At 41.7% G+C, this 26466-nt stretch overlaps 2 protein-coding genes across 3 annotated transcripts in view; one reads left to right on the top strand and one right to left on the bottom strand.

Moving 5' to 3' along the window:
* Window positions 1–12009, bottom strand: part of VhaAC45 (Vacuolar H[+] ATPase AC45 accessory subunit) — an 84502-nt gene extending 72493 nt beyond the window's left edge. Inside the window, exons 1-3 of the mRNA XM_069314599.1 lie at window positions 11854–12009; window positions 6783–6900; window positions 2277–2417 (exon numbers count right to left, since the gene is read on the bottom strand). Of these exons, the coding sequence (XP_069170700.1) occupies window positions 2277–2417; window positions 6783–6900; window positions 11854–11951 (357 nt within the window). The 5' untranslated portion in view covers window positions 11952–12009. The remainder of the gene's footprint in view (window positions 1–2276; window positions 2418–6782; window positions 6901–11853) is intronic.
* Window positions 12010–17542: 5533 nt separating this feature from the next.
* LOC138357609 (small ribosomal subunit protein uS12) overlaps window positions 17543–26466 on the top strand; it is a 428441-nt gene continuing 419517 nt past the window's right edge. For both annotated transcript variants that reach the window (XM_069314597.1, XM_069314596.1), the window contains exons 1-3: window positions 17543–17690; window positions 21410–21569; window positions 26043–26227. In XM_069314597.1, coding sequence (XP_069170698.1) covers window positions 17687–17690; window positions 21410–21569; window positions 26043–26227 — 349 coding nt within the window. In that variant the 5' untranslated portion in view covers window positions 17543–17686. The remainder of the gene's footprint in view (window positions 17691–21409; window positions 21570–26042; window positions 26228–26466) is intronic.

Raw genomic sequence — 26466 nt, 5'->3', positions numbered from 1 at the left:
TGACATACCTGTGTATGAAAAAATATTTTGGATTTTTCTTTATCTTTCGTATAGCTTTCTGTTCCAATTCCATTTCCTCAGACTGGAAATGGTCCAGTTAGTTGCATAGTTGGAAATGATTACTTCAGTGTCTGATCTATTCTTTTAGGTCTCCCTGTTTAGATTTATTTTTCTTTGTTGTGAAAGTTGTGTCTGCTTAAGCTGACACGACTTTCACAACACAAAAGTCGTGTTGTGAAAGGTGTGTGTGCCTTTATCTTATTTAAGGAAGCACAATTCTTCTAAGCATCAGAGTGAAGTTTTCTAAGTTAGTGTGAAGGCTATGCTGATCTGCTTCATCTTTTATGATATAGCAAATTAATCCTTTTATAATCGATTTGAGGAATGTGAAGTAAAGTTAACTTGCCGGGTCAGAGTACACTGAAAATAGTTCCCTTGCAACATATTAATCTCAAAAGAAGGAAACTATTTTGTAATGAGTTGTTGAATCCCACTGATCTAGAACTGTTGCTTCTTACCAACCACTGTGTTCCTAACAAAAGTATCAGATATAAGGAATCTTTCCCATCATTTGTCAGTCTGTAACTCTCTAGATAATACTCTCTCCTTAATGAAGATCTGCAGAGCCAGCTGTGGCATTCTCCTATCCCAAAGTTGATGTTAGAAGGCAATTTGTGAGATGCACGAGAACAGGTCAAGTGCAAGGAATGATATGTATTTGATAACAAATAAATTAGTAATGTCCATCATCAGAGTGTAGGGAGAGTGAATAGGTCCACACACACTTGATGCACCAACTGTGCCACTTGCAAAACACTGCTTCAAATCAACTCCAATATTGCCAAAATAATCTTTGAGGTGTTGATAAAAGGCTTCAAAGGTACAGCGTGTGACAAACTAGTTCCACAAACTGAGATGACATCCTATTGTGTACCAGTAACCAATAGGATGTCTTATAGTATCAAACGCAAAAACATTTTCCGCACACTATCAGTCGACTCGTCTATAATGAGAGAATGATGTCTTTTTCAGATCATTAACTTATTCATTAAGCAGGGCTGGTGATACAACTTTTCTTTACGTGGGCATTGAACTTGGTGGTATGTAACCATAAATTAAAGGAGCTTGTGCTCGAAGTTGATGACAATTCTGCTTTCAAATGTTCACTGAAGTGATAAGTGAACTGAATAGAATGATATGCAACATATAGGCAGACATAGTAAGTTCATGTGGACCAGACCACACACTAGAAGGTGAAGGGACGACACCTTTGACGTCTTTGTCGTCCCTTCACCTTCTAGTGTGTGGTCTGGTCCACATACTTTAGCCACGTTATTGTGACTCATCGCTTGCATAGTAAGTTCATCTTCCTTCTTTGATAGAACAGACTTGCTGCTCAATTTCCAATGACTTGTAATATATTCTGCCTGTTTTAATGATTCACTATGCTTCTTTAAGGCAGCTCAATGAGCTCTTATGTCACTTATACAAACTTTATAATATGCCTTATTACCATCTTTCACTTCAGCTATCCACTTTCCAAACTTGGGATCCTTTATCCAGGACATCTGAAACGTTTTCGGGTATTTACACCACTTCCCATTTTCCAGTTAAGAGGGAGGAATGCAGTCATACCATATGCTATAGCACACAAATCTTGAGGTGAGTAATCTCGCACATTAAGTTTGACTAAATATCCAGTCAGGGATTAATATGGGTGTGGTAAATTTAAAACGGCATTAAATTATAAATTAGAAAGAGTTATCTATGTACTGTATATCTTAAAAAGGTAATTATATTACATTATAAATGCAGAAATAACCAATCATTGACTTTCTTCCTATTAGTAGCCAAGTTAGCACAGCTTTATAAATAGCCCAAGAATACAAGTAGCAAAATTCAAAATGTAGTAGTGCTGGGGTTTCAAAAGTTGCTCAATTTACGACTTGTATCCCAATCTGGCAACCCCGTTAGTGTGGAGAATTTGCTGGTGAGGTGGCAATGCTGATTCTCCATGATGCATATGTGGTAATGTATACGATATGGTGAACACACACACATTAACTTTTTCAATACCAGCAGCTTTGACCACATTTTTCTAAACTCTTCCCTATTTGCCAAGCTAATATCTCACAATCTGTGTAGAAAACAGGACGATTGTTATGACAATATAATATAACTAAAAGTAATTCATTTTTCCAGGATGTGAAAACAAATATGAATGATTCCGATCTCTAATTCCCTGGGAAGAATTCACAAGAATTTGCATAACTCACATTATATCCGTGAGACGGGAGGTCGTGAGCCAGATGAGCAGGATCCTCAACATTGGGCAGGTACAGTGAGTGGCTGCTCTCCATCCAGTTGCTCAAGTGATGTAATTCAGATGAATGACTTGAAAGGTCTTCCACACTCAGCTAGTATACAAAACAAATATAAACAATTTTAATTTTTGTATTCACTAAAAATTAAAAAATTAACATTTTATCCATTTAATAAACCAGGTTTTAAGGATATAAAAAACTCCACAAATATTTGCCAACTGTACTTAGGAGGCTCTGACAAAATAATCCCACATTTGTCAACTTCATTCGAGTTTGAAATTAAGAAGTTAAATATTTGGAATGTGTTAAGTATCCATCTGCTATCAACTCTTGGAGATACTGTACTGGAATTTGGCAAGTTTTCAATTATGTTATGTAATACAGTTGAGAATTGTGATTTAGGACTGGGCCAGGTACCAGAACTGGTTATGTTACTCAGCACTACGTATATACCCGTATGTATTATTTATTTTGGTGTGCAAGTACTGTACAGTGCATGTTCAACATACAGCCCTGATCCTGTATAAGGTAAGTCCTTTACGGGGGCTCACCATACCCTGTGCTACTTGGAACTTTGGGTTCCTAGTAGCTGAATCTTAAACAACAAGAACATGTGCATGTTAAGTGTTGCCTCTGTTAGCATGACCCACGGAGCACCACCACCAGGTATCTTGGTTACCTTGAGGTTATCTCCAGATTTCGAGGCTGGGCTTGGCGTTCCCACGGCCCGGTCCTTAACCAGGCCTCCTTTTTGTTACACATTACCAGGAAGCAGCCCGTAGCAGCTGTAACTCCCAGGTACCTATTTACTGCTAGGTGAACAGGCACATCAGGCTGAAAGAAACTGCCCATTTGTTTCCATCTCTGCCGGAGATCAAACCAGGAACCTTAGGACTATGAATCCCAAGTGCTGTTGACTCAGCTGTCATGCCCCCCCCCCCCATCGATTGTATTGAACTCATATCTTAAGAAGCACATCACCAAACTCTAAAAGGTACAAAGACATGCAACTAAATGGCTTCCAGTACTGAAGGACAAGAGCTACGAGGAGAGGTTAGAGTCATTAAATATGCCAAAACTAGAAGATAGAAGAAAAAAAAAGAGGCAATATGATCACTACATACAAAATTGTAATGGTAATCGATAAAATTGATATGAAAGAATTCCCGAGACCTGGAGCTTCAAGAACAAGAGGTCACAGATTTAAACTAACTAAACAAAGCTGCTGAAGAAATACATGAAAATTCACTTTCAAAGAGTGGTAGATGGTTGGACCAAGGAAGGAGGGGGGTAAGGGAGGAGGGGGAAGGTGAGAGGGGTAAGGGAGGAGGGGGAGAGGTGAGAGGGGTAAGGGAGGAGGGGGAGAGGTGAGAGGGGTAAGGGAGGAGGGGGAGAGGTGAGAGGGGTAAGGGAGGAGGGAGGAGGTGAGAGGGGTAAGGGAGGAGGGAGGAGGTGAGAGGGGTAAGGGAGGAGGGAGGAGGTGAGAGGGGTAAGGGAGGAGGGAGGAGGTGAGAGGGGTAAGGGAGGAGGGAGGAGGTGAGAGGGGTAAGGGAGGAGGGAGGAGGAGGGAGGAGGTGAGAGGGGTAAGGGAGGAGGGGGGGTAAGGGAGGAGGGGGGGTAAGGGAGGAGGGGGGGTAAGGGAGGAGGGGGGGTAAGGGAGGAGGGGGGGTAAGGGAGGAGGGGGGGTAAGGGAGGAGGGGGGTAAGGGAGGAGGGGGGTAAGGGAGGAGGGGGGTAAGGGAGGAGGGGGGGAAGGTGAGAGGGGTAAGGGAGGAGGGGGGGAAGGTGAGAGGGGTAAGGGAGGAGGGGGAGAGGTGAGAGGGGTAAGGGAGGAGGGAGGAGGTGAGAGGGGTAAGGGAGGAGGTGGAGAGGTGAGAGGGGTAAGGGAGGAGGGGGAGAGGTGAGAGGGGTAAGGGAGGAGGGGGAGAGGTGAGAGGGGTAAGGGAGGAGGGAGGAAGTGAGGGGGGTAAGGGAGGAGGGGGGTAAGGGAGGAGGGGGGGTAAGAGAAGAGGGGGGTAAGGGAGGAGGGGGGAAGGTGAGAGGGGTAAGGGAGGAGGGGGAGAGGTGAGAGGGGTAAGGGAGGAGGGGGATGGTGAGAGGGGTAAGGGAGGAGGGGGAGAGGTGAGAGGGGTAAGGGAGGAGGGGGATGGTGAGGGGTAAGGGAGGAGGGAGGAGGTGAGAGGGGTAAGGGAGGAGGGGGGGGTAAGGGAGGAGGGGGGTAAGGGAGGAGGGGGGTAAGGGAGGAGGGGGGAAGGAGAGAAGGTTAAGGGAGGAGGGGGAGAGGTGAGAGGGGTAAGGGAGGAGGGGGGTAAGGGAGGAGGGGGGTAAGGCAGGAGGGGGGGAAGGTGAGAGGGGTAAGGGAGGAGGGGGGAGGTGAGAGGGGTAAGGGAGGAGGGAGGAGGTGAGAGGGGTAAGGGAGGAGGGGGGGGGGGTAAGGGAGGAGGGGGGTAAAAGAGGAGGGGGGTAAGGGAGGAGGGGGGTAAGGGAGGAGGGGGGAAGGAGAGAAGGTTAAGGGGGGAGAGGTGAGAGGGGTAATGGAGGAGGGGGGTAAGGGAGGAGGGGGGGAAGGTGAGAGGGGTAAGGGAGGAGGGGGGAAGTGAGAGGGGTAAGGGAGGAGGGGGGAGGTGAGAGGGGTAAGGGAGGAGGGGGGAGGTGAGAGGGGATAAGGGAGAGGGGGTAAGGGAGGGGGAAGGGAGAGGGGAAGGGAGAGGGGGTAAAGGAGGGGGGGAGGTGAGAGGGGTAAGGGAGGAGGGGGGAGGTGAGAGGGGTAAGGGAGGAGGGGGGAGGTGAGAGGGGTAAGGGAGGAGGGGGGAGGTGAGAGGGGTAAGGGAGGAGGGGGGGAGGTGAGAGGGGTAAGGGAGGAGGGGGGAGGTGAGAGGGGTAAGGGAGGAGGGGGGAGGTGAGAGGGGTAAGGGAGGAGGGAGGAGGTGAGAGGGGTAAGGGAGGAGGTGAGAGGGGTAAGGGAGGAGGTGAGAGGGGTAAGGGAGGAGGGGGAGGTGAGAGGGGTAAGGGAGGAGGGGGGAGGTGAGAGGGGTAAGGGAGGAGGGGGGGAGGTGAGAGGGGGTAAGGGAGGTGAGAGGGGTAAGGGAGGAGGGGGGGAGGTGAGAGGGGGTAAGGGAGGTGAGAGGGGGTAAGGGAGGAGGGGGGGAGGTGAGAGGGGGTAAGGGAGGGGGGGAGGTGAGAGGGGGTAAGGGAGGAGGGGGGAGGTGAGAGGGGTAAGGGAGGAGGGGGGAGGTGAGAGGGGTAAGGGAGGAGGGGGGAGGTGAGAGGGGTAAGGGAGGAGGGGGGGAGGTGAGAGGGGTAAGGGAGGAGGGGGGGAGGTGAGAGGGGTAAGGGAGGAGGGGGGGAGGTGAGAGGGGTAAGGGAGGAGGGGGGGAGGTGAGAGGGGTAAGGGAGGAGGGGGGAGGTGAGAGGGGTAAGGGAGGAGGGGGAGGTGAGAGAGGTAAGGGAGGAGGGGGGGAGGTGAGAGGGGGGTAAGGGAGGAGGGGGGGAGGTGAGAGGGGGTAAGGGAGGGGGGGAGGTGAGAGGGGTAAGGGAGGAGGGGGAGGCGAGAGGGGTAAGGGAGGAGGGGGGAGGTGAGAGGGGTAAGGGAGGAGGGGGGAGGTGAGAGGGGTAAGGGAGGAGGGGGAGGTGAGAGGGGTAAGGGAGGAGGGGGAGAGGTGAGAGGGGTAAGGGAGGAGGGAGGAGGTGAGGGGGGTAAGGGAGGAGGGGGGGTAAGGGAAGAGGGGGCAGTGGGAAGGCAAGATGGAGAAAGGGCTCCAGGATGGAACCTTGTGCAGTAAAAGGATTAACATTTGGTAACTCAGGCTTAAAAGTCTTTAATAAACCATACAAGGTTGTTTCCTAAACATGTACAGTATCGGGGAAAATTTAAATGACAATAATACATCTTGTACTTAAACTGTACACTTCATTTTCCAACCCGTTCTCGCACTTGCTTAAAGTCAATATTGGCTTGTTTAATAAGTGCATATGCGACATACTAATTGATTGTAAATATTTTAGTTTACCTTGAAAAGTTTCATAGAAAACACCGACCTCGCCTAACATTCTTAGTATGTTAAGATAAGCATCTTATTGCTTCTTAATTACAATTATTACTTAACCTATACCGTTGATAGGTTAAGTAATAATTGTAAATAAGAAGCAATAAGATGCTTATCTTAACATACTAAGAAGGTTGGGTGAGGTCGGTGTTTTCTATGAAGCATTTCAAGGTAAACTAAAAAATTCACAATCAATTAGTATGTCACATATGCACTTATTAAATAAGCCAATATTGACTGTAAACAAGTGCGAGAACGGGTTGCATTTTCCCGTGTTAATATTTTCACACAATGCACTGTACAAGATGTGACAAATATGCTTTCACTTTTTAGTAGCCAAATCAGTAATCAATGCAGCCTAACTCAAACTTTCAACTTTAAAACCGAAACCTAAATGAAGAATGATATCTTACAGCATCTTGCAGAAAGAGAAGAATGTTCTTAGGCTTGAATGGTGCCAGGTATTTGGCCTGAAAGGTGGCATAGTTGATGTGTTGCAACGCCGATACTGCCGGAAGACCCTCTTGAGCCCTGGGGAAAACAATTCTCGGTAACTTGACAACAAAATACAGAGTAAAAACGTGCATAGAAAATGTACTCATATGTGCAAGATGAGCCAAAAAAATATATCTACAGTACTGCATGAGGATAAGTTATCCTCATTGCAATTCATGCAATGTCCAACTTTGCATGAGTGATTTTTTATATACAGGTACAAACAAAAGAAAGGTATATTTAGTTATCCTCAACATTTGGTTCCCAAGAAATTAATGTTATAATAGTGTCGATGATGCTGAATTATGCCTAGAGCAACATGTATGATTAACGAGCTTCAGTGGGGGTTGTGGTGTTCAAAATGATCGAGTCGATGTAAAAAGTTTGATTAGTGCTCTTGTGTGTCAAATGTATTTCTCAATGCTAGAACAATTAGTGCAGCTCATTAATTAACAGCAAACTATAAACAAGTTATTCCCTGTACACTATACGGCCATAAACAAGTCCTTAATTAGCCTTTTATATGATGGTTATCTTGAGATTATCTTGAGATGATTTCAGGGCTTTAGTGTCCCCGCGGCCCGGTCCTCGACCAGGCCTCCACCCCCAGGAAGCAGCCTGTGACAGCTGACTAACTCCCAGGTACCTATTTACTGCTAGGTAACAGGGGCATAGGGTGAAAAACTCTGCCCATTGTTTCTCGCCGGCGCCCGGGATCGAACCCGAGACCACAGGAACACATGTCCAGTGTGCTGTCCGCTCAGCCGACCGGCTCCTATTGATGCTCTAATGTCCTGCCAGCTTTTCATATCAATATTACCCTGCTTATGTGGCTCTGGTGTGTGTTGAAATCCTATCCATTCCAAAACCTTTTTCTCTCCAATTGCTTCAGTTGCCTTCAATTTAAGGTGTAACTTTATTACTTTCTCCTTTTCCCGTCTGTATTGCCTTTCACTTGTTGGAATTGAATTTGAAGTCATTTTATGTCCATTAATGGAGTCTGTCAAAGGACTTGTAATATTTTGCAGTCTTTGTTTTTACATTTTTCATTGGCTTTTTGTCATCTGCAAACATTGACATTGACAAGTGCACTTCATCAAGTTAATTCATTCACATGAATTAGCAATGGCAGTAGGAAAAACACTGAGCCTTGGGGAACTCTACTTCTTACAACCCTCCAGCTTGATACCTAAGTAATTACACTTGAGTAATTACACAGGTGTATTTACAGGATGAGAGCTACGCTCGTGGTGTCCGGTCTACCCAGTACAGTCATATAATGTTTTGAAATTACCGACGGTTTTGACCTCCACCACCTTCTCACCTAACTTGTTCCAATCCTCTACCACTCTGTTTGCAAAAGATTTTTTTTATATTTCTTCAGCAGCTCTGTTTAGTTAGTTTAAATCTATGACCTCTTGTTCTTGAGGTTCCAGGTCTCGAGAATTCCTCCATTTCAATTTTATCGATTCCTGTTACTATTTTGTACATAGTAATCATATTGCCTCTTTCTTCTACTTTCTAATTTTGGCATATTTAATGCCTCTAGCCTCTTCTTGTAGGTCTTGTCCTTCATTTCTGGGAGCCATTTAATTGTATGTCTTTGCACCTTTTCCAGTCTGTTGATGTGCTGCTTAAGATATGGGCACCGTACTACCACTGCATATTCCAGCTTTGCTCTAATGAAAGTTGTGAACAATTTCTATAGTATTTTAGATCCATGTACAGTATTTAAAAGCAATTCTGAAATTGGAAAGTGTACCATAGGCTCCTCGCACGATGTTCTTTATGGTCCTTAGGTGATAGAAAACTATCTAGAACCACCCCTAGATCTATCAGAATTCTTTAAAGATTTTTCACATATGTTATAGGTTGTGGGGTCTATGTTCTCCTATTCCACATTCCATAACATGGCATTTATTCACATTAAATTCCATTTGCCAAGTGGTGTTCCATATACTTATTTTGTCCAAGTCTTCTTGAAGGGCATGACAATCATCTAAGTTTATCTACCCTATTATCTTAGCATCATCAGCAAACATGTTCATATTCAGATTCAGATTCAGATGTTTATTCAGGTAAGGTATATACATACAAGTGATGTTACATTAATGGATTGATATATAGATAGAGCTAGTACATACAATGCCTAAAGCCACTATTACGCAATGCGTTTCGGGCAAAATATAATTCTGTATTCCATCTGCTAGATCGTTTATGTAGACAATGAACATTACTGATGCAAGAAATGAACCCTGTGATACTCCACTCATGACATTTCTCCAGTCTGATACATTGCCTCTGATTACTGCCCTCATTTTTCCATCGGTTAGAAAATTGTTCGTCCACGTTAGAAGCCTACCTGTCACTCCTCCAATATGTTCCAGTTTCCAGAACAACTACTTATGTGGAACTCTGTCAAAAGCCTTTTTTTTAGGTCCAGATAGATGAGTGGATGAATGAGGGGAAAGCACCAAGCCATCAGGACTATATAGCATTTGGAAGGGGTCAGGATCAGGCTTAGGGATGGGACGGGGGAAAGGAAGGGTGTCCAACCACTTGGACGGTCGGGGATTGAACGCCGATCTGCATGAAGTGAGACCGTTACCCCAAGTGGTTGGGCGTGGTAGATAGATGAATGTAATGTAATGTGTGTGTAATGCATTCTTTTCAATCCTTGTTCAATTCAGTATCCTGCCATTATCGTAGCTTATTTTATCATTTCTTACACCAGCCTTACACGAGGAATAGTACAGTAGCCACACACTGTATAGGTCGGCATAATTTAGAGGATATTATATTGAAAGCATTTTTACCACCCTAAGAAGATACAGTCTACCCCACCTCCATTTTTCTGTTGTATTTCGGTAAGTAATGTATTACTTACCGAAATATTGTATTATTATTATTGTGTTGTATTGTTGTTGTATTTTTAATTTTGTAACAGCACTCACTAAAATTTGTCAGGTGGTAGTGATACAAGTAAATCCAATTCATACACAGAGTGGCTTCTGGAAATTCTTCTACTGTACTTCAAAAGCTTGGCCAGAGGCCAGACTTAACTTTTGATAACTTCGCTCAATAAAACTTACTTGGAGCGGCCCTGCACGCCTACATATCTATTACAATCCAGGTGGTCCTGTGCTTGCAGGAATGTGTAATTTTTTCTTGAAGTCCACCTTTGTTCCAGTAATACATATGCTTGCTATAGATTAACCATGTACTTCTGATATTCAATGTGTTCTCCAGTTGTGCCTATGGGATTTCTAATCCTCTCTGGTTCTATTCTGCAATTCCTACCATATCATTATCTCCAGCGTGTTATTTTACAGCGTAAATTTTGGACCTGGTCTTCCAGTACCTTCCATGTATTGTATATATTATTTTAGAGTTTTGAGATGGTCCAAATAATTTAGGTACTTAATTATGTCTTGAGTGCTGTATATATATATTCTCTGTATTTCAAAAATCTCTCCTACTTTGAAAGGGAAAGTGAGTTCCAAGCAGTACTGAAGGCAGGATAGCACAATTGATTTGAATACAGTATTGTGAACACTGTGGAGAAATGAGTAGATTTGGAGGTTCTCATAACCCATCCTATAATTTTCCTTGCTACTGTTTTTTTTTTTTATTGGAGATGTATTCTTGTTAAATTAATGTAATTTTTGATGGGGTGGGAGTGTGGGGCATGGGGGCCGCTCCATAAAGGGTACAGGGCCTGCATTTCTGCGGAACGCAACCGTTTCTGCGGAACGCGACCGTTTCGGCAGCACACGAGCATTTTGATATCATAAGAGCGTTTCGGCGGCACGCGAGCTTTTTGTTAGCATAGGCATGATTTAATAAGACCGCGTTGTGGTTGTGTTTTTATGGAATTGTTGTACTCGCCTAGTTGTGTTTGCAGGGGTTGAGCTCTGGCTCTTTGGTCCCGCCTCTCAATTGTCAATCAACTGGTAGGGGACCTTTTGATATTACCGTAGATTTTGGCTTGAAAATACACAAAAATGTCTTAAAAACCTTCAGTAATGTGTTGAAAATAATTGTGGGTAAAATACTGTCATTTATATATACCTCAGATGGGGCACAAAAAAAAATCAAACTAATTGTTCCACTTGAACGATGTTACCAAAGAAAAGTTTAGACAATGTTTCCTTTCACCTGCTGCCTCTGTTCTCCTAGTAGTAAATTGATACCCAGGAGTCAGACAACTGTTGTGGGCGGCATCATTGGGAAGATCGCACGTTGGCCCAGCTAAGGGCACCTCGATAAGCCTAACAGGTATGCTACCGCCAACCTGGACAAGCTAGGAGTGTTCTGCGAGATATGACCACAATATTTTGTATTTACCAAGTAAACGAACGAGCAAGAATTTAGACCAATAGAGTATGTGATTTATGGCACGGCTGATAAATGTTCAACAATAAAAACTTACAAAACCAAATTTGTGACACGAAACTAAAGTATGTAAATCTATAAAGGACAAAAAAAAAAAAAAAGGCTAATTATTATGGATGTCCACGAGAGGAAAATATTATTTTGTTTACTTTCTTCACAGACGGGCAAAGTGTCTTGGGTAAGTTTCAACGTTGCTCTTCGCGTTGAGTAACTTACTAAAGTTAAGCGAAGCCGTCCATCACAACATTAGCGTTAAGCGAACACTTCTCTCGTCTTCAACATTACAAGAAAATATCTTAAACAACTTGACAGTGAAATTTGATGAATTAGGCCGAGCAAGTTACATAGGCCCCCAAGCCAGAGCCTGGCCAGGACCAGACGCCCAGTGTGGCTACACCACACCATGTGTGGTCTAGCCACACCATGAGTGTCACACCAACACTCAAACTCACAACCTAATATACATTTCAATGATATTTCAGCCCATTTTTTAATAGTAAAATACCGACTGTTAAGTATGTCCCTCAGAGTAACAGTTATCATAACAGCGAGCCGTAACACGGCAGTAATGCCTCCACAGACAACTCTACTTACTGTCTAGCGTTCCATATGAGCACAGGGACGTGTTCCTTGGCGACTGTGGCGTAAATTAGGGAGAAGACAAGGAGAGTGAAGGGGCCCGCGCCTGCCATCTTGGTCCTCTGGTCATATGACTGTCAATACTGACAGTGTTGCCACATCTCCGACACCTCCCGCTACACCTCGTGATTTTCTCAACAAAAAAGGCGCCCAATATTTGTTTTATCGACTGATAGGGTTTTCAGAGTCATATATTTGAATTTTGGAATTAGCTCGTCAAGATTGTAACTTGCTTAGCTAAATGAATTGTGAGGTTCAGTCTCTGAGCCCATTATGTGCTTCTGTAACCCTTTCTACAAATATTAGCTAGCAATATGCTTGCTCCATATTCATTTATTTATTTATATACAAGAAGGTACATTGCGGTTAAGAGGGTACATAGCATTGATGATTTTACATTCTTGTAAAGTCAATAACACGCTTAGCGCTTCGGGCAGGTCCTTAATTAATATAACAGATCATTTTAAGCAGGTAACTTCAAGCAAAATTGACAACAAATGTTTACATGTAGTGTCAGAAATCTGACACAATACACAAAGATTAGATTAATACACAATAATGACGCTATACAATAATGACAAAGATTAGTAGGTACATTAGAGTAAAATTTGGTTATCAACTGGTTCATTGTAGCACAATTTGAGGATCATTTCAAGGAATAATGCAGTAAAATATGTACTCAATATAACAACCATGATATACGGTGATAGCAATGATGACAGAAGTAAAGATTGTATGTCTTAGATATATATATTGGGGGATTGAGTCGCACTAGATACAGTGCGAGTACAAAGCACTAGGTAGGAAACTATGAAGATGAAATTAGGTACTTTTTGGTTTTATTTTTGAATAAGGCAAAAGTTTGACAGCTTTTCAATTCGTTAGGGAGCGAGTTCCATAGCAAGATGTAGTAGGTCTTTACTATATTTTTCTAGTGTGAGTTTGTTAGTATTAATATTCTCATTAGCTTAAGTGCAGATAATGAGATAATCTATCTCTAAATGTGCCGCAGTAATTCTTCGTCCACTAATTACAATTAATACTTTTTATGTCCATTTTGTCCCTCACAAACATTGGCTCAGTCAATGGTTAAAAGTAGACGCCGTTAAAAGTAGACGGTTCTCAACTTCGTTAAGTTTAGACTGGTCAGCACGAAGTAATGGAAGTTCTGGTGGCCGTGTGTGGCTAAGGCATATATCATGTGACTGGTTCTTCACCCTGTTAAAAGTTTCAGCATTACTGGGAATGCGAGAAAAAAGCAATGCAAGCTCTCGCTAAAAGTTTATGGCATCATTTTTTAGCAATCTGAAGCTTTTCCTGGGTTATAGCATTGTTTTGTCTGTTAATGCCCAGAAGTTTTAGTTTAGTTTATTTATTATTCACCCCATACCCATCTTGTGGGCGGTAGTGGAAAGGGTTACAGAGGCACATAATGGGCTCAGGGACTGAACCCCACAGTTCATTTAGCTAAGCAAGTTACAATCTTAATGAGCTAGTTACAAAATTCAATATAAGTTGTCCCAGAAGTGTATACAAATCGCAGCCAAAGTCCACTTTCTCCAGGGGCAGATAAATGGAAATGAAGTCCAAATTAACATGACGCTTTGCATGATCAGGATGCACAGTTCTTCTGAACATTCCAAGAGTGAAGTTTTCTAAGCCAGTGTGGAGCTACACTGATCTGCTTCATCTTTTTGACATAGTAAACTAATTCTTTCAAAATCATTTAGGATTCACTTGAGGAACGTGAAGTAAAGCTAATTGAAAATAATTCCCTTGCAACATATTTGAACAACGTAAGACAGAAAACAGGAGATGCTTTATTAGGCGAACGTAGCACTCGCCTGGACTGCGAACTGGGAAAGAAAATGGAAGATCATCACTAACCCAAACAAAATCCAGATAAGCACAGCTGTCGGCTGTATGGCCTATATACACAGTCGAAGATGAGGGAGGGGGAGTACGGATCAGGGGGAAACCCACAGCCATCTCCAACACAACACAGTGCTTGTAAGTTGTGGATACAACTTCTACAGGCTACTTTACTCCACCCAGTACGTCTCTGAGAAGACAGCAATGGTCAAGAGGTCTCTGTCGAGGCTCTTCCGCTTCAGACAAGTCCCTTCACACGTCAAGCTGCACCTGTACAGAATGAGCATAGCCTTGAGTACCCTTACATCCCCCTGAATCTCACCAACAAAACCAACATACTGAAGATCCAACGGGCCTAAAACAAAGCAATCCGCTTTGCGGCGAGCCTGTCGCCTGCAGACAAGGTAAGAACAGACCAGACCCACGGGGCTCTCAAAATGATGCCAATGAATATCAGGCTCAGCTACTTGGCCAGAAGGCAGCTGTACCGCATGAAGCGGTACAGCATGTACCGCATGTACCGCATTCGTGGAGTTCCACGAAGCTCCCTCCACGAAGCAATAAACACAGCCAGCGACTACGAGAGCCATGAACCGCCACACAGAACCAGAAGAATCACTCCTCAACCAGAAAAAGTGATCAGACACATCAACGATCAGACCTTCCCCAGACTGTAAATACTGGGGTAGCTTTGACAAGCCGCCGGCTTCCTGTTCTCATCCAGGCCACTAGTAGTAGTGGCCTTCGGGTAAATTCAGGTAAATATAAATCAAAAGGTGAAGAAACTGTTTTGTAATGAGTTGTTAAAGAATTTCACTGATGTAAAAGCCGCTTTACACTTCTAATTTCTCCTTGCCAACCATCGTGTTCCTGATAAAGGCATTAGCTATAAGAAATCATTCACGATCATTTATTAGTTTGTAAATCTCTAGATAACTTTCCAAAATAAAGATATTTTGTTTGGTAATAAATCCTCAGATCAAATTAATCTAAGAATAAACAATATCCAAATTAGTAACAAAGTAGATGGTAAATTCCTCGGTGTCCTCATCGATAACAAGCTGAATTTCCAGGGACACATTCTAAATGTACCAAAAAAAGTTTATAAAACTGTTGGCATTCTTTCTAAGATCAGATATTATGTACCTCGCCCTGCCTTGGTGACGTTCTATTACTCTCTCATCTATACTTATCTCAATTATGGTATTTGTGCTTGGGGTTCTACTACCCAAAATCATCTACGTCCTCTAATTACTCAACACAAAGTTGCTATTAGGATAACATCAAACTCTGGCCCCAGACAGCACTCGGTACCTTTACTTAAATCTTTCAATAAGTGTAATATTAAGTCACTGCACATCCTCTCATGTGTACTCTTGCCCGAAACGCATTGCGTAATAGTGGCTTTAGGCATTGTATGTACTAGCTCTATCTATATATCAATCCATTAATGTAACATCACTTGTATGTATATACCTTACCTGAATAAACATCTGAATCTGAATCTGAATCTGAATATATTTAAAACTCTGAACTGTAATTCCAATCCTGACTTTAGACGCTTCCTAGAAGGTTGTAACAGAACCCATGAGCACCACACCAGAAACAAATACCTATTTGATATTCCAAGAGTACGACTTAACCAAACTAGAAATGTTCAACAAATCAAGGGACCCAGAATGTGGAATGACCTTCCCAATCATGTCAAAGGCTGTACCTCTCTCAACCAGTTTAAGTGTAAAACCAAGTACTACCTAATTAACTCCCTGTAACCTACATTACCCCCAAATGTCAGCCCATGTCTTGCTATTTTCAAACATTACTGTTTGTTGACCAAGTTGTATAACTGCTGATTTCTGCCATGTTCACCCTCCCCTTCTTTCCTTTTTTCTACACAATTTATACTTTAATCTCAATTAGTATTAAGCTTTAGTGTAAGTGCCCCCCCCCCCCAACACCTTGCCCGAAACGCTGTGCGTATTAGTGGCTTTAGGCATTGTATGTACTAGCTCTATCTATAAATCCAACATTATGTTTGTAACTCATCTTGTATGTATATACCTGAATAAACATTTTGATTTGATTTGATATGTGGAACCAGGGTCAGCTTTCCACTTTCAAGCTGTGAGTTATACACATATTAAATTATAAATGCATAAATAATCAATCTTCTATTCTTAATATTAACAGCACAAATTTGCTTAACCTAATTTTTAAATCAGGCGAAAAAGTAGCAGTTTAGTTAGTTAGTTTAGTTTAGTTCATTTATTATGCACCCCATACCCATCTTGTGGGCGGTAGTGGAAAGGGTTACAGAGGCACATAATGGGCTCAGGGACTGAACCCCACAATTCATTTAGCTAAGCAAGTTACAATCTTGATGAGCTAGTTACAAAATTCAATATAAGACGTCACACTAAACAATTGGGCCTCTACCCTTCAGACCGAACTATTTGCCTTGATCCTTGCACTGAAATGTGTACAAGTCTCCAAACTTGATACATTAATTGTAAGTGACTCCTTATCATCCTTAAATGCTCTCAACTCTTTAAGACATAACTGTAACATGCTCGTCTCCGAAGCTAGACACAAATACAACTAAATTATTAAGGATGGTAACAGAGTCCATTTCATGTGGACTCCATCTCATGTTGGCCTCCGAATGCATGATAGAGCTGATAAGTTAGCCAAAGAATCTGCCTTTAAAGGAGCCGTTGAGTGTAACCTTGGATTGTCAATGAGCAATCTGAGAGCAGCAGTACACCGAGAACTTCATCAAGATCTTGTAGATCTGAGGCAAAGTGAAATTGACACCAGTAATTCCATCTATCATCATACTATCATGCAAGAGGAGCCACACATCTATGGATCATCCAATAAAATCAGCAGACTTCTAGATGTTACTACTGCTCGGCTTTGACTCGGTTACAAGTATCTCTGGGAATTCTCATTATCTGCTGATGTAGACCTGACCAAATGTAAACTGTGTCAACAAAAATATTCGCACACCCTCCGTCACTATGTGATGGAGTGCGAAAAGATACGTGAATTTAGAGACAATTCTATAACCAATGTTCCAGCGATGTGTCAATATTTCATTCAAAATGATCTGCTACCAGAAATTTTAGCCAAATATCCCCAGTTTGCTAACTGTAGGTAGTAACTGAGTGATTGTAACCTATCCAACAATGCCCACTGGATGGGGGGCGGTGTGCAGGACAAACATATCAATTTTGACACTAGCTCTCCACATATGTCAGTTGCTTAATTTAGAACCTGTACTTGAGGTTGATCTCGAACGCATTGTTGATGTGACGACTTATATTGAATTTTGTAACTAGCTCATCAAGATTGTAACTTGCTTAGCTAAATGAATTGTGGGGTTCAGTCCCTGAGCCCATTATGTGCCTCTGTAACCCTTTCCACTACCGTCCACAAGATGGGTATGGGGTGCATAATAAATGAACTAAACTAACTAAAAAGTCGTCACATCAACAATGGGTTCGAGATCGACCTCAAGTACAGGTTCTAAATTAAGCAACTGACATATGTGGAGAGCTAGTGTCACAATTGATATGTTTGTCCTGCACACCGCCCCCCATCCAATGGGCAGAAAAAGTAGCAAGTAGTGAAATTATAAATTCAGGAGCGCCAGGCGCTCCAAATTAGCCCAATCTGCTACTTTTAGCTGACTCTGGCAACACTGAATACTACCACACATCACAACACCATAACAAACACAAATTATTCCCAAAAAACAGTATCCTACATACATCATTCTATTTAAATATATTTTATCGTTTTAAATCTATGATAATAGTTGGGTAATACAGAATATAGTAGAGGTGGATAGAGGTGAAGCGGAGGGTGCGGCGGCGGACGCTGCCTCTGTCCGGGACAACACGGCGCCGCCACCATGGGTACGTCCTTCGCCTCTCACTTTACACCTAATATCTCCTGTTCTATTACTCTCCTGCTCCAGTAGTTGTGTCGTAGAGCAGACTAGTGTGTTAGGCAGCGGGGCGTCAGAGTCTTGGTGCCTTTAAGGTGTGTGTTTGAGGTAAATATGTTGGTATTATGGCGGGGAGGTGAACACGAGGGTGGCGGCCTTCCCTACCCCAGGCCGCACATGTGGGGCCAAGTCTTCTCTCTCGCTTTAATACAACTAGTGAGACTTTAATACAACTAATGAGGCTGCTTTATTATTTGGATACAAGCACATATGTTGTAATTTATTTCAGGTCCATGTTGTCCATACTCCGTGTAATTACCTAAAGCCTCCAAGCATAACGTAAGTAATGAGGAAATGTGATGTATTTACTGTTAGTGTTGAATGTAGAACATGGAAAAAAACTAATTTTTATTCTGAAATGTCATATGAGTTGATAAAAGTAGGTGACACCATGGGAAGTGGATGATCCAAGTGGACAATGTTGTGCTACTTATCCACGATGTATCCAAGATGCCTGGAGTGAGTGTGCTAGCATATTGGCCTCCTCTACTGTACCTAACCTCAACTCCAGGCAACAATATATCTTGGATAAGTAGCACAACATCGTCGCTTCCATTATAGATGTCCCGTGGCGTCGCCTGCAAGCTCTCGCTAAAAGTTTATGGCATCATATTTTAACAATCTGAAGTTTTTCCTGGGTTATAGCATTGTTTTCTGTTAATGCCCAGAAGTGTGTAAAAATTGCAGCCAAAGTCCACTTTCTCCAGGGGGCAGATAAATGCAAATTAAGTCCAAATCAACATTACCGGGTTTCGTCTAATTTCGTTATTAAAGGCTATTGTTTCAGAGTAAAAATGTATTTTCATGCTTGCATTTAGCACCAACTTAGTGAGCAAATATATCATATTTCTTCATTACTTACAAATGCTGTAGGCTTTGGGTAAATAGATGAACAGCACTGGACAATGAGATGCTGCATTTTTTTTATATGTAGTCACATGGTGCTGGCGCCTGACGGTGCGGGGCCACGTGGTGCGGGGCCACGTGGTGCTGGCGCCTGACGGTGCGGGGCCACGTGGTGCTGGCGCCTGACGGTGCGGGGCCACGTGGTGCTGGCGCCTGACGGTGCGGGGCCACGTGGTGCGGGGCCACGTGGTGCTGGCGCCTGACGGTGCGGGGCCACGTGGTGCTGGAAGAAAAAATAAATTCCTGTATTTCAAAAGTGCTGTACTCGGTCAGGGTAAAAGCCAATTCGATTTTATGACCTCAGTAATGTCACAACTATTAGCAAGTTAGCCATATAAATCAATTATTATTCATGGTTTACATGAAGAATTCATAACCATTGTCATGTTTTTCACCTTAAAATCTTGGTGTAATGTGTGTTGCTGGACAAGCGGTCAGGGGGTGCTCAGTTTAGACCAGAACTGGCATCTCGTACAATACTTAAAACTTCAGTTTTATAGAAATATTTTTTGATTAAATTGAAAACTATAGTCTAATTGTAGTTTTTTGTATTTCTTTTAAGTACTGTACCTTGTTAAACAATTTCCAAGCTTGGTACTTTAGATAATTATTTGGTAATTCCTTTGTTTTGAGTTTAAACCTAAGAGCTTAATTGATAAAACTTTAATTTTTATATGGTTACGGTCTGTTACTGACCACAATAGGAAACTTTAAAGAAAGTAGTTGCTGGATGAGAGCTACGCTCATGGTGTCCCATATTCCCAGCACTCTTTGTCGTACAGCGCTTTGAAACTACTGTTTTGGCCTTTACTGCCTTCTAACTTGGCTTGTTCCAACCATCTACCACTGTTTGCAAAAGATTTTTTTCCCCAAACAAAACTTATTTTTTTTTTTTACTGGTTTTTGCATGTTCCAAAATGCCTCTTTTTAAGTGTCCTTTTGTTTTTAAGTTCCAGTTTATTTATGTTCTTGAGATTTGGGCACCATAAAACTGTTGCATATTCCAATTTTGGTCTCGAAAGTCATGAACAGTTTCTTTAGTATTTTACCATTCATATAATTAAAAGAAAAGTCTGAAGTTGGAAAGCGACCCATATGCTTCTCTCAGTGTTCTTTACGTGTTCCTCTGGCGACTGCTTACTATTCAAACCCACCCCTAGGTCTCATTTTTTATTAGTTCTGTAATTCCTTTCCACAATCCATAAGTTGTGTGTGGTCTCTACTCCAATTCCACATTCCATAATATGGCATTTATTCACATTGAATTCCATTTGCCACTCGACACTCAAAGCACCTATTTGATCTAGATCAATTTGAAGGGCATTACAATTGTCTGCATCTAGTATCCTGGCAGGTTCATATAATTTGCATTCCTTCTGGTAGATCGTTTATGTAGACAATGAACATTACTGGTACAAGAACCGAACCCTGTGGTACTCTGCTAGTAACACTCCTCCAGTCAGATACGTTGTCACCGATTATTGCTCTCATCTGTCTGTTGGAATTTTTATCCATGTCAGGAGTCTCCCTGTCACCCCTCCAGCATGTTTCAGTTCCCAGAACAGCCTCTTGGGTGGGATGCTCATTAAGTCTCATTTTTAGGTGCAGATAGACGGTGAACCTAAACACCTTTCCTGTGTAATCTGTAGCTCTATTATAAAAACTAAGATTAATTACAGGATCTTCCTTTTCCAAAACCATATCTATCGGTTATTATGTCATTACTCTAGGTGTTCAACCCATTTGGCTTGAGCTATTTGTTTTATTGTTTTGACTACCGCGCTTGTTAATGATACTGGTCTATAATTTAGAGGGTCCTCTCGTCTACCATTTTTATAGATTGATACTTTTTGCCTTTTTCCATGTCTTCTAAGATTCCTGTACACGAGGATGTCTGGAATATTAATTGGAGTGGAATGCTTGGCTCAGTTGCACATTCATGCAGCACCCAAGGTGCTGCCTGTTGGACTCCACTAGGTCCAACAGCTTTACGTATTCCTAACCTCCATGCTTAATTTTTCACATCGTCTTGACATGCCTCTTATGTATTCTATGGCATGCTCTGGAATTGGTATTTGGTCCATTGGTATTAATTGCATGTGTGTTAGATGGTGGTCCTATATATGTATTTACTGCACTTGCTTTTTTTCTCCAAATTACATGCCTGAAATAGGGAAATTGTTTTGCTATGATATAGAGCAGAATGTTCACACATTTCTATATTTGATGAAAAAATAGATAAGCAAGTTGAAATGTTCATATATTCATCACTGCCATACAAAATGTGTTAAAACACGTTTTGTATAACTTCTATACTTTAGCAGATTCATTTGTGAGCATTTTGACAGTTACAACACACAAAAGTAGACATTTTAGGCATCGGTGAAGAGAACCCAGAGTCTCCTGGGGCATTTATAGTAGTGAACACACTAATGGGCCGGAATGTTAGTGTTAATATGTTGCCGTGGGTCTCCTTTCTCCCATGTCATATGCAGATTCCAAGCTATACAAAAGAATAATGTTGCAGGCAGTAAGGTAGATTTGTATTTAGACAAGTGTAGCACAAGACTCTAGGATACAACTTCCCCTCTGTATTGGCTGTGATAAATAGTTTGTTTTATATCCTCAATACTCTTGAATATTTATTCTGCAGACATAATTGTGCTATTGCGATGAAGACTTTTAATATATAATAATTGATTTCATGTTTTATTTAACCAGGAAAGCCACGTGGACTCCGCACTGCCCGCAAGCATGTAAACCACCGTCGTGAACAAAGGTGGCATGACAAGGACTACAAGAAGGCACATTTGGGTACAAGATGGAAGGCTAATCCATTCGGAGGCGCTTCCCATGCCAAAGGGATCGTTTTGGAAAAGATGTAAGTTTATTACATCTTTTTATTTAGTTTTATTACATTACAGTGAAACTTTATTCTCTACAATTACTAACTAATAACTTTTGGTTGTCAAAGGAAACAAATTGGTATACATGGGGTTAAGTCATTGGGAAACTTATAACTTAGATTCAGTATTGAGCAGCAATAGTTGCAAATTTGTAGAAAATGGAAAATTGGGCAGGAAATGAATTTGTTGATAACTTTAAAGATGTTCTAGTTAGGATTTTGAAATTGTTGAATGATTAGCAGATACAGTTTAATGCTGATAAATATAAGGTTATGATGATGGTTAAGATAATGCTGGATGGAAATTGACGTCTGATTGCAAGAAAGATCTGGGGGCTCATGATTAATAGGAATTTAAAACCAGATAACAAATCTATGTAATGTTTTAAAATAAAGAAAATAGGATACTAGGTTAAATTCTAGAAGCATTAGCAATAAAACTCTTGGTGTTATTCTTCAGCTATGTCTTGGTCTTGTTAGGGGAGCTCAGTTTTGGTTGCCATACTAAATGGACATAAACTTCACCAGAACGTGTTCAGCAAAGGATGACAAAAGTTGATCCCTCAAATTAGAAGAATGTAATATATATATTGAATGCTTGCAGTTAGAAGTTGATGCAAAACATGCTGAGCCAGGCTGAACTCTTGACCACATGTTATGAGCTTACCAAACCCATCACAATGGATTAGTGGTTCATAATGGTGCATGAAAATATACATGGTTATGAGGTGTGTATTAGAACACCTGAAATGTTCTCTTCTAAACAAATAAGTGAGACTTGGTGATATGAATAATTTTGAACATTCTGGTGTTTTCCACAATATATTGTATAAATTCCTCTAGACTCGCTAGTGAATAACATTACTGTAAAACATTAGACAAGGCCAATTGGATTGAAATACATGGAAAAAATATACTGTATTCACTAACTCCCGCCTGATTGCTGACTCAGGGGGGCTACCCCGGAGCAATTACTCAATGAGCACACATGAATCGTGACACCATTGTGCGACTTTCAGACTTTACTGTGACCAGAGTCGTATACAATTATTTTTTCCTGTGATCCAGGCATACATTTTAACAGTATTAGAAAGGAAAAAACGTTTTCAGTTTATTTTGTGCGCCTGAGTGCACATAAAAAAAAGATTGCCTTACCATGCATGGTAAAAAAAAAATTACAATGCGGCTGTGCCACATGATGAAATCGGTGGCATTAACCCTTAGACCGTTCAATACATTATAGATGATTTGAGTAACATTACCAATATCGCGCAATACATTAATAACCGTTTTAGTGTCTAGCGCTTTAACCCTTAAAGTGCGCATCACGTCATATGACGTGTTGGACGTTGTTCCAGTCAATTGCGCATCACGTCATATGATGTGTTGGAGTACTACGCAAGATTTAAACGGCCCGCAGATACACGGGGTTCATCACACCTTCATCAGGGCTCTTGTAAACAGACACCATTTTTTTTAAAAATCGTGGGCCAAACTCCCGGGTGTTATTGGCCTCAGTATTGAGTGAGCAACCAAGCCTGACGCACGCAGCATGAGCTAACAGCACTGCTGTTCAGCTTGTGACCACAGCATCGCCTAAAAATGCCAAAATATATTGGTTCATGCTATTATGTAGCGATGATATTATTACAGAAGACCCCTGACTGTGATAAAACTGACCAGGGTTCTGATAATAGCAGGATTGTGGTGATATTTAGCACTATGCGCCATGGAGGGATGAGTAATGCTGTGGGAGGGAGGATGGTGGCGATGTCTTCTGACTGTGTGTGGCCACCTTTTATTGACTGCACTCGGCATACCAGCTTAGTGGTTCGCTATGGTGAACATAAATGTAGATACTTATATATAACGTGTATAGAGGGTATAAACAGCAAGAGAAGGTTTGGAGCCGCCATTTTGGTGAGGGCGGTGGCGTCGTCTGCACGACACCACCGTGCAGACGACGGTGTTGTTTACTGGTTACCACGATGGTCTTTGGGCACCATACCAGTTTATTTGTACAAGTATGGTGAATAAAACGGGTAGATATTTATATATAATGTGTGTATATAGCGTAATAACACCACACAGTATTGTTGGAGAAATATTAGTGCGTCTGGCCTTGAGGGCGGCAGCCATCAGCTGACTGTGCGAGGTCCTACGTCTTTGTGCCTTTACTCACCATACAAGCTTAGATGTACAGTTATGGTGAACAAAACATGTAGATACTGTACTTATATATAATGTCTGTATATAGTGAATTATAGCAAAAACAGTATTGTGGGAGGAGAATGTGGGCGAGTCAGATGACTGGAGGGAGGGTGGGAGTGGCTTGCTGGTACACGGCGGTCACTCCTTGTTACTTTTTGACTCAATAGCTACTTAGTGGTTCGTTATAGTGAACAAAGCATGCAGATACTTATATATAACCTGTGCTTATAGTGTAATATGCACACCATATTTTTGAGTACAGCAATGATTCACTCATTTTATTATATAAATATATCAAACTACACACTATTGAATAATATTACAGCAAAAAAACTATGAAAAATCAATCGGACACATTGAAATAATTAGGTAATTATCTCTTTGTGGCAACTCCGGCCTGACAGCTGGCGAGCAACAGACCGCCTGGGACGCATGCTGAGTCAGTGCCTAATTTTTGTCACACTTCCCCGCCCTATAGTGGGCAATATATGCCACTTACGATTTTTTTATTTTTCCCGTGATCAGTGAACACAAATTAACAGGTTAGGAAGAAATTTTTTTTGTTTTTTTTTTTTCAAAATTACATGCGCCTGTGGGGAAGAAAGGATATTATACCCCTAGCATGTTAAGGGTTAATTTAAACGCCATGCGTGGGATAGGGGCAGCTATAGTGGAGCCACGACAGATAGTTGTCAGACGCCATCTAGAAAAAAATTGTAGCCAACATTCCTGGGTGCGAGAGCCTCGGTACTGAGCAAGCCACCAATGCTGACGCACGCAACATGAGCTCACAGCATCGCTTAAAAATGTCAAAATATATATGTAAATTCTATTATTTAACTGATAGTATTACAGAAGACCCTTGACTGATAAAACTGACCAGGATTCTGATAATAGCAGGATTGTGGTGATATTTAGCGCTGTGCTCCATGGTGGGATGAGTGATGCAGAGGGAGGGAGGGTTGTGGCATCGTCTTCTGACTTGTGTGGTCATCTTTTATTGACTGGACTTAACATAACAGCTTAGTGGTTTGCTGTGGTGAACACAAATGTAGATACTTATATATAACGTGTGTATATATTGTAATAACAATAGGAGTATGTTGTGAGCCGCCATGTTGGTGAGGGAGGTGTCATCTGCACGACTTGTCATGTTTACTGGTGGCCACTATGGTCTTTGGGCACCATACCAGCTTATTTGTACAGGTATGGTGAATAAAACGGGTAGATACTTGTATATAATGTGTGTATAGTGTAATAACACCACAAACAGTATTGTTGGAGATATATTAGTGTGTGGGGCCTAGAACCAGTGATGGCAGCAGCCACCAGCTGACTGTGTGCAACTAGTTCTTATTGCTTGAACTCTCCATACAAGCTTAGATGTACAGTTATGGTGAACAAAACGTGTGGACTTATATTTAACGTCTGTGTATATTGAATAAAAGCAAAAACAGTATGATTGGAGGAGTGTGTTGGCAGGTGAGGTGAATGAGGGAGTGGCTGGCTGACTGACTGGCTGGTGAGTGAAGGCCACTCTTTGTTGCTTTTTAACTCGCACTACCAACTTAGTGGTTCGTAATGGTGAACAAAACATGTATACGTATATATAACCTGTGTATATATAGTGTGATAACAGCAAAACTAATTGTTTTATGAATATAATAATTGAATCACTAATATGAACACAATAATTTTGAGTACAGCGATGGTTCACACGTTATTATATAAATATATCACAATACACACTTGAATAATAATACTGCAAAAAAGTGACAATCACACATTGAAATAATTAGGTAATATCTTTGTGGCAACCCCTGTCTGACGGCTCGTGTGGAGCAGACCTCGTCTGGCGACTGCTCTGTCAACACCTCTTTCTAAAAGGCAAAATGGCCCTTAGTGGCCCAAGGGTTAAATTAATGCCACCAATTAAAGATGCGAAATCACTCTGTGGTCACTGATGGGCGAACACACACAAATCCCATTGTCATTGCAACTTTTTACCTCTGAGAAGTATTTTGCCACAAGGATACTTCATGTGTTTGGTATGATCAAAATGTGTTGTGTTGTATTGATATATTCCTGCCAAAGGTACAGTATGCCATCCATGATTGGCTGTAATTCAACTTCTTGGGTTTAAACATAGTATTGTATATTACATTAATAGTTTACTAGGGTAGTTAATAGCAGTTGCCTGTGGCTTTTATATTGTAAAAATAACTTTGCCTTTTTCAGTGGTATTGAAGCCAAACAGCCTAACTCTGCTATCCGCAAATGTGTGCGTGTGCAGCTCATCAAAAATGGCAAGAAAATCTCTGCTTTTGTGCCCCGTGATGGTTGCCTAAACTACATTGAGGAAAATGACGAGGTGTTGGTGGCTGGATTTGGTCGTAAGGGCCATGCTGTTGGTGATATTCCAGGTAAGAAAATGATCGTTTTAGAGTTTTGTACAGATACTACTGTGTTTTACTAAAGATAAATTTTAAGCAAAATTGTAATTTGGAATTAGCATGTTGGGGGAATTGCATTTCTGTAAACTTTTTTTTTAATGTGCAGTACAATTTCAGTAGCAAGTCATTTCAGTAACACCCTTTTATACTAATTGGGTAACACTGCTTTTGCTTGAGGATTAAGCTTCAGCTCTGGTCCTGCCTCTCAA

This window comes from Procambarus clarkii, chromosome 79, assembly GCF_040958095.1.
Source record: "Procambarus clarkii isolate CNS0578487 chromosome 79, FALCON_Pclarkii_2.0, whole genome shotgun sequence".
Classification (NCBI taxonomy): Eukaryota; Metazoa; Arthropoda; class Malacostraca; order Decapoda; family Cambaridae; genus Procambarus; species Procambarus clarkii.
This window is presented reverse-complemented; position numbering and strand designations above follow the sequence as displayed.